General features: G+C 41.1%; 1 protein-coding gene across 7 annotated transcripts in view; it reads right to left on the reverse strand.

Moving 5' to 3' along the window:
- TJP1 (tight junction protein 1) overlaps positions 1-4,220 on the reverse strand; it is a 159,296-nt gene extending 155,076 nt beyond the window's left edge. For 3 of the 7 annotated variants that reach the window (XM_040077646.1, XM_040077645.1, XM_040077644.1), the window contains exon 1: positions 3,489-3,655. In XM_040077646.1, coding sequence (XP_039933580.1) covers positions 3,489-3,655 — 167 coding nt within the window. Of the gene's footprint in view, positions 1-3,488; positions 3,656-4,068; positions 4,141-4,181 lie in introns of those variants that run through there. The other 4 variants (XM_040077648.1, XM_040077649.2, XM_040077647.2 and 1 more) reach the window with 4 other exon arrangements.
- Positions 4,221-16,377: the final 12,157 nt, after the last annotated feature.

Below are 16,377 nucleotides of genomic sequence, written 5' to 3' on the forward strand. Positions count from 1 at the left end.
AGACAACTACCAATCATTCTTAAAAGAATGTAAATATGGAATAGTCTCAGCCATTTCCATAATCTCCCCAATGAAAACTTATCACTCTCTGGGCCTTCTGCCTTTTTTCATGATGCTGCACTCCCCTGCACCAAGGGGAGCAGCAGGGGTGTTCGCCAAAGCACAGGAACTCATCAGAGTAAAGGCAAATGCTGTAAGAAACAGAAGGAAATGTTAGTGAGAAGAATTATTAGAATGGATAGGATATCCTGTTGGGGGTTTTGTTGTTGTTTTTTCTTTTTCCTTTGTTTATTTATTTACCCACTACCTTCTCCTTGTGTCAGAGAAACATAAGAAGTTTGACAAGAAATTATGGTCTACCTGTGCAGCTCCCTTTAATAATGTGATCTAGCATTTCCCTACTGTAAAAGGACTCAGGTTGCACATATTGGGATTTCAGTAAGTATTTATAAAAATTTACTATTTTTAAACTACTCCCAGTTGAGCTGTCAGATTTTTCTTGACCACCTTTGCAGATGTTAGTCCCTGCTGCACTCTCCCTGTACTAACAGTTATGATGGTGGGTTTTGTATCCAAATTCTGTCCCTCCAGCAAGAGGATTAAAAACATCCTACTCATCTCATTTAGTCTCCTACATATTAGATTACAACACTGCACACACACAGAAAAGGGTCTGAATCAGCAGTTCAGGACTCCAGCAGCTTCCTCCAGCACTGAGTCCAAAACTACTGCTCCAAGTAAACCTCATCATAAAATTATAAACTCCACACAAAGCAGGTTTCTGTCTCCTCTACCTCCCACTGCAAGCCTGTGGTATTGTTTACTTCTCTATGTTTAATTGCCTGGTTTATTCTTAGCTACTTAATAACTATTTATTCTTAACCCATCGTGAGACATGGGTATTTTCATTTGTAGCTCTGCTTCCATGCATCACAGAACAGGACTTACATTTTGGTGGTGGAGGGGGTGAAAGCAGGAGAAAATTGGAGTGACAGATGCTCTCTAAAGAAATAAAACATTGCTGCTACCTTTTTCATTTTCTTTCAGTAGGATTCAGGTGGATTATCTCCACCAACAAAAGGATGAGTATTTTAACCCTTTTTTATTAAATTATGTCTTTGTTTCCACTTAGAATATAGATTCACACATCAAAGAGCTTATGAATCTCATGGGTCAAACAGAGTTTTTAAAGTTTTTAAAAATAAGCAAATAAAAATAGATTAAAAAGCACCCTCTGACTATAGACAGACTTGATTTATATGTTTTCTTTAGGTATTTTTGAGAGTTCCTGTGATACAGTATTGGAATATGCTTTTGGTTTATGTATTGTAGATATACAAATACTGCATTGATTTGAGTAACAGCAACATATATTCTCTCTAATGTTCAGATTTTCTTAATGTAGTATTTGAAACAGATTCTGCACAAATAAGAAAAAATTAACATGATTAAGTATCTTTAAGCACTTCCCTAAGTGCATCAGAAAATAGTATTTCATCCATAAGCATAAAATCTATCCATACAGATAATACCTAATGCTATTAAAGTTCTTAAAGAAATGAAAATACATATCATGTCACCTATTAAATAAGAATATCCCAGAAGCATACTTTCAAATGCTCACATAATTCACACATCTCCCTAAAATTAAAAAAAACCCAACTTTGCCTTATTTTTCTTTAACACTTTTAGTCAATTAAATCTTCACACAGCATTGCATTGCAGCAACATGATGTCAAGTTAGAAATGTTATGAAATGCAATGCTTGTGGTACGTATAAGTATGGACCCACTATAACATTTTGCTGTCCCTCAAAAAGCAGAGAATCCCACCACGAAACAGGACAATATTGAGCTGATCTCACTCCAGCTGAAGAAAAAGTAGGAGTTGAATCAGGTCCTTTCAGATGTACTTTTAAAGCACGCAAATTTATATTGATTTCCCTTAATATGCCAGCAAATAAAACACTTCCAAGAACACATACGAAATATTAAATAGAACAACTGTCATCACTGCATTTCCCACAATTAAACTTCTCAAAAGATGTAACACGCAACTGCATCCACTGCTGCACACAGACAGGAGTGGCATTTGGGGAGAATAAAATAGAGCTTGTACACTTTATGTAACTTACATAATCAGAATCAAACCACTGAATACATTGTAAAAACCTCTGATTAAATGTAATAAAACTTATCTGCATGACAACATATCTTCGCCTAAAACTTTATTTGATTTTTTCCATTTCAATCGGGATGAACAGATTCATCAAACTGTGTTCTGTGTGATCTGGAATTAATGACAGAAAGCTTACTAGTTCCACATTATGTTTCTTCAATTGATACATTTTCTTGACACTGTCTATACAAGCTGAAACTGTGGGGAAAAGCAAAGTATAAAAAACCCCTCATCCTACAAATCATGTAAGGCCCATTTTTGTTACAACTGCTGACATGAAAATATTTTTATTTACAAACTATCTATGTTTAAATAAAATGACCTATCATGCCTTCTCTGACACTTTGCTTCACTAGGACCAGGTAAGTACAGTGGAGGAAAACTGTATGACCACTACCACCTAAATATCACTGCCGCTTTTTTACAGATGAGAAATTCTCAGTGTACAAATTTGTGATTGATATCTTCCCCTCAGAAGATCTGACAAGTTCACGTATTTCCTCCTCACGATTTGTCCTGATGATGACACGTCCCACTGCTCCCATGGAGCTAACAGTGGGCTCCTGCCCGCCCACGAGTGACTGGGTATTGCAGTGCCATACGCCTGTCGGTGCCCTACTCACCCACATTACACCACTACACTTTAATACATTTTTCATAACATGTTGTTGATTCATCCAGAAAAATCAGTTCAGCACACAATCAGCAAGTACAAAAGGAGTGGGAATCAGTGAGGGGAAACGCAGGATTTAAGGAAAAATGACCATATCTGAACAGCACTACCTCTGGCGCTCACTAATCTATTAGACCCGCGTCTCCCTGTTCGCATTTTCTCGGTACACCTGTCAGCAGCAGCAGCAGGGGCAGGGAATTCGGACCCGGCTCCGCACAGCCCGGGGCGGGAGCACACTGCGCTACACCGGCGGCAGCACTCGGGCTGTCACGCAAGCGGTGCCCCCGCCGGAGCCGCTCCCGCGCCCTCAGCCCGCGCTGCCATTGCCGCTGCGCCGGGTCCGGCAGCGCCGTCCCCGCGGGAGCGGAGCCTGCTCCGGCCGCGTCCTCCGCCGGGCCGGGCGCGGACAGCTCCGCCGGCACCGCCAACGCCTCCCGGCGCTCCGCTACGGCTGGCGGCGAATCCGCCGGGAACTCCGTGCCCCGGCGATGCCCGCCGGCAGCCGCAGGCCGGGTCTGGGCACGGCGCCCCTCATGTCCGCGGGGACCCCCCGCCACCGCGCCCGCCCGTCCCGCCGCGGCCCGCGCTCGGCCCGGCCCGGCCCGCAGTGCTCGCGGCCCCGTTTGTGCCTACTCACCACAGCTTCCTCTTTAAGGGCATCAGACTGCCCCTGTTGGAGGCGGTCACCCCTATGGCCATCTGCAAGACAGTCAGGTATTTCTGATACTTCATTTTGCCGTCGCCCCCCCTGTCCCTGCCTCGTCCCCGCCGCCGCCACCGACAGAGTCTCTCCAGCCGCTGCATGCAATCATCAAATTTTTATTTCCAGGCATCTGCCGTCCCTGCGTCGCGCTTCTTCCCCTCCTCCTCCTCCTGCCGCGCTCCCTCTCTCTCTGCCCCCCCGGCACACGCTCTCCTCCTCCTCCTCCTCCTGCCGCACTCCCTCTATCTCTGCCCCCAGCTGACGCTCTCCTCCTCCGCCTCCCGCCGCGCTCCCGCTATCCCCGCTCCAGCTGACGCTCTCCTCCGCCTCCCGCCGCGCTCTGCCCTCCCCCGGGCCCGCGCTCTTCTCCTCCTCCCGCTGTCGCACTCTCTTCCTCGCAGCCCCCCGCGCTTTTTCCCCCGACCCGCTGCCGGGTTTCCCTCTCCCCGGCCGCGCTCCCACCGCGCCGCGCTGCCCGCCCCCGACCAGGCCCCCCGCTTCGCCTTCTCCTCACCTGGGCTATCTCTGGGCGGCCGCCGCCTCCCCTGGCCCCCGGGGCGAGCAGGCCTTCCCCACCATCCCTGCCGGCCGCCGGGACGCTCCCGCCCCGCCGCCCTCCCCGGTTACCTGGGGTATCCCGCCCCCGCCCATGAGGCGCAGCCGCCGCGCTGCCCTCCCGCCATCAGAGGCGCGACATGGCCGCAGCGCTGCCCGCGCCTCGCCTCTAATCCCATTAGCGCCTAGAGGAGCCCCATGTTATTTTAATCGCCCTCCCGGCTAACGGTGTCGGTTGTGGGGCGGCGGTAACCGAGCTCCGGGGCGAACGCCTCACCGCCTGCCGGGGCGGCCCCGTGAGGGGAAGGTCAGCAGGAGGGTGGGGTGAGACGAGGCGAGGGTAGGTACGGGTGAGCTAAGGATGAGGGCGACAGCAGCGGTGAGGCAGTGGAAGGGGGACGGCGCGTCCCGCCAAAAGTCTCCCTCAGGAAGGGCGGCTGGAGGAAGGCAGCTCCCGCCGCGGGAGCGCAGGAGCCAGCACCTGCACGGGCAGGCGCACCTAAAACCCCTGGTGAGGCCACAGGGAACAGGAAGGGAAACACCCCCCACCCCCCACCCCCCTTTTTTTTTTTTTGTTTTGTTTTTTGTTTCCGTGTGAGGAAAACAACTGAAGCGTGTTTGAGAAACATACGGTGATAAAGCCAAATGAAAAGTATTAAGTTATTATAGAGGGCTGCTCACCTTCTGGGTGCTTGAGCACAAAGAGCTGAACACGTAACTGTGTCATGGCCTCAGGTGTGACACAGTTGTCATGGCTTTAATCTGTTCTGTGCCTTCCTCCTCAAGCTCAGCGCTAACAGCAGCAGAAGACAGTGGTGTCTGAGAAGTGCATTTGGAATAGTTCTAACACCTGGTAGAGTACAGTCAGAGACCCTCAGCGCAAACACCCCTGTAGTGAGGGGTAGTACCTTGCTGGACACATTGATCAGTGGTGGTGGGGAATACTTTGGCTGGGATACCCTGTTTAAGCATGTAGGTAGATATTCTGCAGAGTGTAGATAAGAACAAATCCATGCTGAAGTGACAACTTGTCATTAAGTTGCTGTAACATGAATAGTATGAGTTGTAATCCTTACCCAGAGCTGAGGTCCTAAAGAGGCACTGTCAGCTAGGAGGGAATAATGTGAATAATGTTGTCTCTTTATGGCTCAGAGATGAGCATTTCAGTGGGTTTTTTGTGTGTATGAATGTATAATATATACCTCAAGACTGCAGTAAGCTGCATTCTGCTTCAGCCTGTTCACTACACAGGAAGCAGAGAAGATAAATGCAATACTTAACAAGCACAACAGATTTTAATTAGAAACAAGTAGTTGCATTACTGTAGTCAATGAGTTCAATGGCCTTGCATTTTCTGCCAAGAAATCTGATGTGCACAAATGTCCTGAAATTCTCTACCACAAACGCTTTAAAAAATTCAAATGGCAGTTTGGTGTCCAGTATGAACATGTACATCTTCAGCTCTCAAGATACTGTTAATGGGTTCTTTGACTTTGAAGAGCTCAGGCATTACAAACAATGCAGGATAGCTAACTTGAAATGATTAGGAAGATTAAGAAGGTGGCATTAATTACTGTACTTAAACAATGCTCTTAGTATACCAACTAGGAAGTATATATCTTATAAACACAGTATATCAAATTAGTTTGAAAACCCGTAGAGATCGTACTTTGCCTTAGAACTAAGAACCTTAAAACGAACACATTGCTTTCTCCTTCTGTGTATCTAGTCATCATCAGCTGGCTCTAAAAAACTCTTGTTGACCACACAAAAGATAGTAAGTGTGGGCTGGATTTTGATCTCGACAACATTAACAAAATGCTAGTGACATTGTCATTGAAATAGTCATTTACATTTGTATAATACTATTAAGAAAATAATATACACCTTAAAATGGTAGGGAGTGCTGACCAAAAGAACGATGAGACTGTATTAGTTTAAATATTGAGTGTTATTTGTTATTATTAAATATTCGAATGGTACGTCACTTAGAAATATACATCTCATATAGAAATTCTTCCCATAAAAATCTAGTTCCCATAAAAATCTGGTTGTAGTGGTGGGAATTTTGTAGCTCAGACAATCTAAGGATATGGGAAGTGAAGTTCATTTGAAAGCTGAAAGAAAGAAAGCAAGCCGAAAGCTGGAAGAAGTACGTAAGCTGTCAGAGGTTTTTACTTTTTAAAAGGACTGTGTATTAGAGAAGCTCAAAATAGTGGGTTTCACTTTTACATTGGCAAGTTTGGGACAAAAATTAGTTTTAAGTATTTATATAGAAAAGAGTTAAGAAATGTGACAACAGTACCTTGCATAAAGACTTACAGTGGAGCATGAGTGTATATTCAAAAAAGTCTGTGATGTGATTTCTATTTCTAATTCAATAGGGATTCCTAAATCTATTTAAATTTGCTGAATAATGACAGTTATTCCAAATTTAGCTCTATAGTTTTCAGCTATTATAGTCTATCCATCTGGTATAAACAAATTAACTTATGCCCATTTTATGCATCATCTTCTGTACTTCTTGAAGTACATTATGGAAATAAAAAACACTTATTAATGAAGACATTTTACCCTCTAGTTTTAATTGGCTTTATTTCTGTTTTTCTTGTACTTGTTCCTTCTTAGTGTGGCTCCATCATATGTTGCACTTCAGAACATTTGCTTTAAGCACCAATGTTTTACATATATGCTGAAAGTAAAAAGATCCTGTCTTTCTTGCCTTTTAGATGAACAGACTATTTTTAGAAGGAGTCACTCAGCAAATTACAGTTTGGAGAAGCATCTGGACATCCCACTGTTATCTCTGAGGCCTGCATGGACCCGTTTGCTGAGCTAAGACCAAAATTTCTAAGGTAGAGATCCATGCAAGAGAGGCTCTCTGATGCTATTTGCTGTTCTCCACACAAACCTGTCCTGTCTGGCAGAATACATTCACCTTCACTGCAGAAAGCTCCAAGACTTTTTGAACCTAGTGTGTGTTTTAAAAACAATTTAATTCCTGTTAGGTTAATATAGCTGTTTCATAGGGGTATTTTTCAGGACAAACCAAGCAGAACCATATTAATTTCTTAATTTTATTTGCTCAGGTAACTCAGCTGCAGACATTACTTTAGGACAAGCTGTATAATCTGTTTCTTACAGTCTGTGATGCCCTGGCCTCTTCTGAAGCCTGTCTCCAGAATGACCCTCCAATGCCCCTCTTGGCTCGGAGGAACAGACTGCTCCTTCACACAGTTACGAGTTGCAATGTTGTGTCTGACTGCTACTCTGAGGGGATGTGCTCTTGGCACAGCTCCACTCTGATTGTGTGTTTACACCAGGACACTGGTGTATCCAGAACACGGATGGAAGGAGCCCCAGAAGGCAGATTTTAATGCCAGTGTGTGGGACAGTCTTGGCCTGTGCCATGGCGATTTTGGGCTGCTGTCAGCAGCAGGAGACTGCCTCACTGCAACTTAGAGGGTGCCACTGAGGCAGTTGTACATCAGGAGCTCCCATCAGCTGCTAAGACTGAGGAAGTGTAATGGTGGTGTAAAGCTATTTTCATCCTAAGTTCTGACTCTCATTTTTCCCATCTTAATATTGATAGCATAAATGTGAGATTCCAGAGAGTGCAAAGCAAGATTTTTGCAGCATTTTCTACCCCTGCAGACTTTAGATTTGATTTCAGTAAGCCTGTCTCTGGGATTGCAGAACCTTATCTTGCTTTCCCTTATCACCAGCCCATCACACAACCCTGTAGTGCCAGTTGTCACTAGGTGCCATCCTTACAAACTCTCACCTGTGTCAGTTTCGACTGTGCTCACAGGACCAGGGGAAATTTAGGTCTGACTCAAAAGACTCTTTGGAGACACTATAGAAATGCACTTTTAAAAGTCTTAGGTATGCTTAAATTAATTCAGATAATGTTTTTTCTGCAAGAATGTGAGGAGAAACAAACTGCACTTCTAACTGGCACTGCTGTGCTGGTGAACAAGCAAAATACTTTTTATTTGCTTACGTAGCTTATTTTGTTCAACAAACCTGTATAAGCTACTGTTTGGCAAAAATTAAAAAAAATAATCTTACCAGAATAACTGGCATCTTTATTAGTAAAGTAATGGTTGCATCAGCAACTTCTGAGGGCAGATTAGACCTTAATGGCACATTTCATGCATTCAATTGCATTGATTTTTAGGTTTGCAAAATTTATTAGAACTAAATCAAATGTTAAATAAACTTGTTGTTGGTTTCATAGAATATTAAATAACTTATATTATTTGAATCTTAGGATAGTCTTAATTTGAGCTGTACTGTGCATATAACAGACACTTTTCATAACATTACATCAGTTGTGTGCTGCCATGTAGGGTAAAGAATTAACATTTTGTTTACTTGTAGGATGAGCCTGTTTCCCTTGCTGACTTTTACTCCAATGATCAATTTAAAAAGCTTGATACATGTCATGTTCTATGCTTCTGTGGTATTTAAAATGATTTGAGGACTTTTTATTACACACTTCAGTTGGTAAAGTGGCAGAGTTCCAGACTGATAGAATACAGTAGTGACATTAAAACATGACATTAGTTGACTGATCTCCATCTCTAATTTAATCAAAATGTTCCTATTTACTAAGGAAGGTTTTGGGTTTTTTTCCTGCAGGAGTTGTTAGTAATGTGAATTTGTACAGGTAGTCTATTATAGGAATAATATTAAGAAACATTATCATTAAGGGTAATGTAATGACTTCCTTGCTATTTCAGCCTGTCATCTGTAAACTTGTTACAGCTTCCCTTTTCTTTCCAGAAGGAAAAAGAGAGGAATCATATCTGTCAAAGACAAAACAATTCCTTAGAATCTAAGAGTTTGTCAGATGCAATGACTCTGGGGGTTATTTTTTCCCTCCTCAAAAGTAAGCAAAAGCTTTGTGTTTGTTTCCTAACTGCATTTAAAATACCTAATTCTATGACTTTTTCTGATCTACCAGGGCTTCTTTGTACTCGCATTAATGCATTTATTCAATATAATGCAGAGGGTCTCTTACTGCTTTTTTTCATAGAATACACGTTAAGTGAAGATTATATAAGTATACATGGAGAGAGATACATAGAGTAACATCATAAAAAATAAACAAAAATACTTGAAGGAATTTTCCTATGGCACGTTACTGTGTAATTGACTATGTACACAAAAGGAAGTTTGAAGTGTCTTCACGATAGGCTGGCTTGACTGGTGGCAGAGAACTGTGAGTCTAAGTGGGTACACTAATGAACTGACACAGTCATTTAAAACTAGCTTGCATTTTCTGAAACTGTTCATCCTGTCATTTATTTTGGCTGCCAAAATAAAAAGAGGTAAATAATTTTGCTTCGGAAGGAAAGAATGTTCACCTTCTTTTATCATAAGAAGGGATTATCTTAAGATAATTTATTCACAGAACAAATAGAAGATGTCCACTTTACTGTGGCCTATCAAGAAGAAAGGGTTTTCTAGATTAAGAAATAGAAATATTTACAAGAAACTTGCAAGCAAGTATCCCTGTTTCCCTACAGTCAGGGAATTTAGAAGTGGTTTCCCATTCAGATAGTTCTAGTGCTGTTCTATCAAGTCTGATGTGGAATTGCTTTATACTATTACAAGCAAATTTTAAGTTACTTCAGAAATAAGAATACACTTAAAGTGAGGAATTCAGGCTAGACCAAAGTGGACTTGTACAGCCACTGCCCAGTGATTTTAGATATACCAGTTCCTTGCAAGCTTGTAATGCTAAGATTTTACTCTTTAAAAAAAAAAAAAAAAAAAAAAAAAAGAAAACCACCCTAAGTCAAAATTATCCAAATATCACATTATGCCTGACAAGCATGACCCACTCACAGGATAAAATAGGCTTAATGTAGAAAAAAAATAAGCATATGCATGAATTCCATTAGTGCTCTCTGATACGGCTTATTCATGTAGAAAACTACTGGAGGGAAGAAATCACCAAGCACACAATTTCAATGTGAGATGTGAAGAAAGAGAAGCGTAAGTAACATTGCTTCCCAGAAAAGATTCTAAGGAATAGACTGCCATCTGCAACACATCACAGTCTTAGTACACAAAGATCTAATTATTGATTCTTGCTAACTGTGTATTGGTAGAGCTGCAAGGCTCTGGAACTCTGAGGTGAGGTGTGATCAGACCTTGCTATGATTTGGGGATGTAGAGTTGTTAATAGCTTTCATTTTTAGATGTAGTGCCTCATGGGCAAGCCTCCAAGCACACCACAGTTAAAAGAAAATAAAAGAATGTGAAAAGCACAGGAGATAATTACTGTTCCCTGGAGTAAGGGGCTGAGAAAGAAAAATGGCTGCCTGAACTGCTGCAGTAGTTGTGTCATAGAACCATTGTGAAAAATCTGGAACGAGAAGCAATTCATGTGGTTGTACTCAGTTGTTTGGAAGAACTACTTGCTTACTTTGCCCCTTTTGTTTTCAGTTCAGTAGTGAGTTTTGTGCATGGTACCTGTACACATCAGGATAGGTAGATCAAAATGACAGAGTATTACTAAAATTTAAGGAGTTTCTCTTGCCAAGATTTATAAACATGCCTAATTTTTAAAGTTATTTTTATATTATAAATAAAAATGTCTAACTATAATTTATTTACAATGTCATAAATATGAAAATTATATATTCAGAGCCTTATTTCCCATCTTTAATATTTTTAATTAAATGCTGATAGGAATGTTTCCACATTCATGAGTCTGAAGGTTAGCTGGATGTTTTCTGAATGTACTGAAATTATAATCTGAGTCAAAGACTGTTTTATATCTCTAGTTGTATATTTGCACATTCATCATAAATATGAAAACCATTTTTCACCTTCAAGAAGAAAGTTGTTCTCATTAGAGTGTATAAAGCTGTTCTCATTATCATGTGTATGACTGTTAACGTTAAACTATCTTAATCAGATTAGCAGTACAATGAAAATTAATGTAATAGGATTTGCTATAATTAGAGGCAAGTGTACAGTAATCTACTATGAAAAGAACACAAAAAATGTCAGTGGAGCTCATTACAGGGATATTGTTTATGGTAATTATTAAAATGTTTTAAAAATAATGCTAAGTCTGATTTCAATCAGATTTTTTTGGTTTTTTATACCCAACTTTAATAATATAATTCAACCCCAAACCATGATTACTGTTCAAGTATTCCCCTTTTCTAACCTGGAAAGAAGTGGAACTAACTACAAACAATTAAAAAAAATTATGGACTACAAGCTACTCTTTTCATTGTCATGTCCAAATAAAAGATATTATGAAAAAAAAAGAGTAAAAATGATAAAATGGTGATAAATAAGACTTTTACAACATAGATGAAGAAACTAAGTGCTCAATATTTATCAGTATTAGTATACCCTGAATGTTCCTGTAATTCCAGTGTAGGGAAACCTACATGACATTTTGGTTCAGATTCCAGATCTGTTGCCCAGATGATTGTAGTGTTATTTTATACCTGTCTCTCATAACATTTTCATTGATCATAAAATATAACATACACAAACAAAGCCTAACAGGTGGAAATTAGTAAATGAAAAATTAACTTAAAATATAGCTAAATGAAATAGCAAAATCTTTGATGCTGCAGGGAAATATTTTTTTTGTGGGTATCTGGGACTCCACATGGAGAAGGAATCAGCCTGAACCCAGCAGGGTGAAGGACTGGTTCCTAGGATGTTGTTTTTGCTGTCATCAGTAATTAGCTGATGCCATCCCTAATGCCATGGCACCCTGTCCTACTGGAGGTTCAAAATGCACTTCTGCCTTACAGTGTGCATCTACAAAGCTTTCAAAAGTCCAGTATGGATATTTTCAGGAACAAAAGCTATTCATGCTGCTAAGAATCTGCAAGATCTGGTCTTTTAGTCACTGAATTTTTAATTTTGAGAAAACAGCAGAGGTAGCACTTGTAACATTCCAGTGAGATAGAGCTCTGCCATTAAGGATGTGCATGTGAAGGGGGGTTATATATTAAAAAAAGGACATGAGAGAGATAAAAATCAGCTTAAAGGAACACTTGAGACAAAGTTTTGAAAATGTTTCAATTTATGAAAGCCTAACTTCAGACAATATGTGTATCCCAATTCAACTTCGTTTTATTAAAAATATTTTATATTAATTTGGACCAATATTTTCAATGTGACAAAAATGTAAGATATGTCGTTCTTTCAGGTGCATGTAAATGAAGACTATAAAACACTTTTTAGTTTCTTTCAAGACTATCTAATACAACAGAAAGAAAGAACAGATCTGTTAATTCTCGATACAGGTAATTTTGAATATCAAGCAAGTTGGGGTTTTTTTACTGCATTGAATATATAAGGGACTTACATTCATCTATCTTTTACTAACCAGTGTCAAGACTTTTCTCGATTCTAGTCAGTTTTTTATATACAATAAAATTTCATGTGCAGATCAACGACCTCACTACAAACCAGATTTTTATATCAAACAAGCAAATTTCTGTCCTCTGCTTCAGAGAAGACACAATCAATTCTAGCTTCCTTTATACACTGCAGTTATTGCTACTTTTGGCATAGATGATCTGGCTCCAAATTTGCTGTGAGTAGACCAATTTTTTTTTTTTTTTTTAATTGCCCCAGTATAAAAATAAAACTGCCTTTATGGCATTCCTGATGTTACGCTATCAAATTGCATAAGGTCTTCCATCCTGGGGAAAGCATGAATAGCAAAAAAGAACATGGGGGTAGTTAAACAATTTGCCATTCACCCCTTATTCACCCCTTATTCACCCCTTAGTCACCCCAGAGAGAACAAAGTTCTGGATTTGAGTTGCGGGGTGTGGTGTGAATCAGTCACTTGGTTTTAAGCAAAAGAATAAAATAATGCACCAGTGAGGTTTTGTCTGGTAATATAAATATACTTAACTCAGCTTTTGCTGTTATGGCAGTTTATGTAACATTTTCCTGTTTCATATAGTATTTCCCTTGCTTGTTTTTAGACATTAAAAAACCAGAAGCCTGTAGAATACTGTTGGACTAGATTTTATTTGTCCAGTTTAAAATTGGTCATTGCATTAGTATTCTCTGATACTGCAGATCTCTATTTCCTATCATGTTTTGAAAACAAATTAGCAAAAGATATGAAACAAAGTTATATTTCAATATACTCTCTGTCCTTTCCCTTTGTTTGCCTCTAATGATTTAACATATTTGCTTGGGGCTTTGAAAGAAAAAGAAAGCCAGTGTTGGGGTCAGGTGTACTCAGCTGGCATCAAAAACAAGGCCACATGGAAGTGATCATTTCTGAGGGCTGGTAGCATGGTCTGATCCGTGCATTTTGGTGAGTGTTGGGAACAGTATTTCTAACGAGTGATTTCCTGAAGGTGACCTGGATCGTGTCTGTCCTGAGATGTGTCAAGGTGATGGGCACTGCTGCAATGGCAGCATGCACCATGTTAGCACTTACAGGGTAATTACTCTTCTCTCTATAACCTACTACTTTTTTTTCTCTCATTACACACTAGCAGGTTTCAGAGCTCACTTGCTCTCTTGCCAACAAATCAATTTGCTCACCATCTGCATGTGAAGAGCACCCAAGCAGTTAGGAAGCTGACTGGTTCTTCCTCATCATGATGGTTTCTTGGGAGCTGTTCATTGGCTCTCCAGACTTTGGAGCAGCAAGAGAGGATGCAACAAAAATAAGAATAAAACTCCGGTGTTTTGTTGGTGGGTTTTTTGTTTTTTTTTTTTAGTTAAAGGACCCCAGGGGTTTTCTTTGGGAAAAATTTTTAATAATATACAAAGGATAAATTTTGAAGATTAACTACAAGGGCCATAAAGAGAGATCTCTCCTGGCACCCTGAACATCTCAGCAAATCTGTTCATTTTATTGCAGCAGTGCAAGCTCTTCCTCAGAACCATCTGCAACACTACTGAGATTTGAAAACCAGAACACAGAAAAAAGACCTTTGCTTAACGGATAATGATGAAGGACATTCTCAAACTCACTGCACTTATCTTCCAGACAACTGCCCAAGCAGCTAAAGCACCTGTTCATTGGTCTCACTCCCAAGTGAAAGATACAAACACTACAGAAGACAGAGAACTTCTCTAAAGAAAATCAGCTGATTTCTCACACAAATCTAGTGTGATATTCCTCCTCCAAATCTTTACTGGACCTTAGTGATGAAGAAATAGAATAAATTAAACAGTGACCACACAACAGAACAAATAAAAAGCAGTGAATATTCAAATGGAATTAATGAAATCAAGCTTCTTATCTGCTCATGTAGCCAAAAGCTATGATGTTCCACTTATTGTGAGTGACCTCGCAGGGGCTGGAGATAGCGTTTTGCAGTGCTGCCAGTTTGAATGTGTACCAGACTACACTGACACTAAAAGAAAACACAGACCTCTGTAGAAGACAGGAGGCATAGTGTTTGTAGGAACAAAGCAAAAATACCAACACTTGCAAGAAGTCACTGCAAAACACATTCAGTCTGGTGATCTGTGCACATCACTGTGACAGCAGCAATAAATCACAAGCTCTGCAACTGTTCAGAGAGAAGGTTTCCTGTGAACCTGAAGCCAAAGATTAAGGTGGATGACATGATAGTATTCACTCCATTCAATAGATAAGTTTCTGGTTATCTTATGCAAAAAACCATATATACCATCTGAGCATTTATGAAATGTTACTACTGTGATATCTACACTGTGAACAAAACAGTAATAGACTCTTCTCTTGCCTTCCTGTATTTTCATATCACAGAATCACAGAATGTTTAGGTTGGAAGAGACCTTCAAGGTCATCGAGTCCAACCCATCTCTAATACCTCAACTAGGCCATGACACCAAGTGCCACATCCTGTCTTTTTTCAAACACATCTAGGGATGGTGACTCCACCACCTCCCTGGGCAAGCCATTCCAGTACTTTATCACTCTTTCTGTGAAAAACTTTTTCCCAATATCCAGCCTATATCTCCCTTGTTGCAGCTTGAGACTGTGTCCTCTTGTTCTGTCTGTTGTTGCCTGAAGAAAGAGAACAACCCCCAGCTGACCACAGCCACCCTTCAGGAAGTTGTAGAGAGTGATAAGGTCACCTCTGAGTCTCCTTTTCTCCAGGCTAAACAATCCCAGTTCCCTCAGTCACTCTTCATACAGCTTGTGCTCCAAGCCCCTCACCAGCCTTGTTGCCTCCTCTGGACATGCTCAAGCATCTCAACGTCCTTCCTAAACTGAGGGGCCCAGGACTGGACACAGCACTCAAGGTGTGGCCTGACCAGTGCAGAGTACAGGGGAAGAATGACCTCCCTGCTCCTGCTGGCCACACCATTCCTGATCCAGGCCAGGAAGCCATTGGCCCTCTTGGCCACCTGGGCACACTGCTGGCTGATGTTCAGCTGCTGACACCAGCACCCCCAGGTCCCTTTCCTCTTGGGCACTGTCCAGCCACACCGTCCCCAGCCTATAACGTTGCGGGGGGTTATTGTGGCCAAAGTGCAGGACTTGGCACTTGGAGTTATTATCACACCTTGTCCTAGGTTACAATGTAAAATGTGCCCAAAGTATGTATTCTATCACCATCTACATGAAATGTTGTTGTGCACCACTGTTTCCCGTGCCCCCTCCCTCCAGACTATCTTCTGTTAATGGCCCATCAATACCGTCCTGCATGACTCATAGATAACTCTCCCCAGGAGCTATCTCTGTTTAATAGGCAATCAAGGACCCATTGCAAAACTGATAAAATGATATCAGTCCATTGTGAGATGCTCCGCCCAGGGGGAGGAGCCAAGCATTCCCACCTGGATATAATCGGGGCCTTGGGACAGCACAGGCAGCCTTACCCACTGGATTCCCAGAGGACAAGAGCTACCAGACCTTTCTGCAAGAACACTGCTTCAACAAGACCACTTCATCTGGACTGCCACCACCACGGTTTCAGGTTGTATTCTGACTCTGTCAGTGATCTTTTGTACCATTGCATGTGATTTATTTTATTTTATTTTTTTTTTCCTCTCCTATTAAATTGTTTTTTTCTGACTTGGAGTCTCTCGCTGGTTTTGCCTTCAAGCCAGCACACACCTCTCAGTAAAATGCATTATTTTTAAATTATCTCTTCTTCTGCAACATCTGAAAGCATAGCTGTCAGCATTGTATTGCACCTTTTACCTGGTGACCTGATCAAAGGTATTTATCTATGTAATTCCTACTGAGTTCTGTAAGTGTTGACAATATAATGCTGTTCCATCAGAATAAAACATTAAACTCTCTTAT

Source organism: Hirundo rustica, chromosome 13 (assembly GCF_015227805.2).
Source record: "Hirundo rustica isolate bHirRus1 chromosome 13, bHirRus1.pri.v3, whole genome shotgun sequence".
In the NCBI taxonomy this organism is placed as follows: domain Eukaryota; kingdom Metazoa; phylum Chordata; class Aves; order Passeriformes; family Hirundinidae; genus Hirundo; species Hirundo rustica.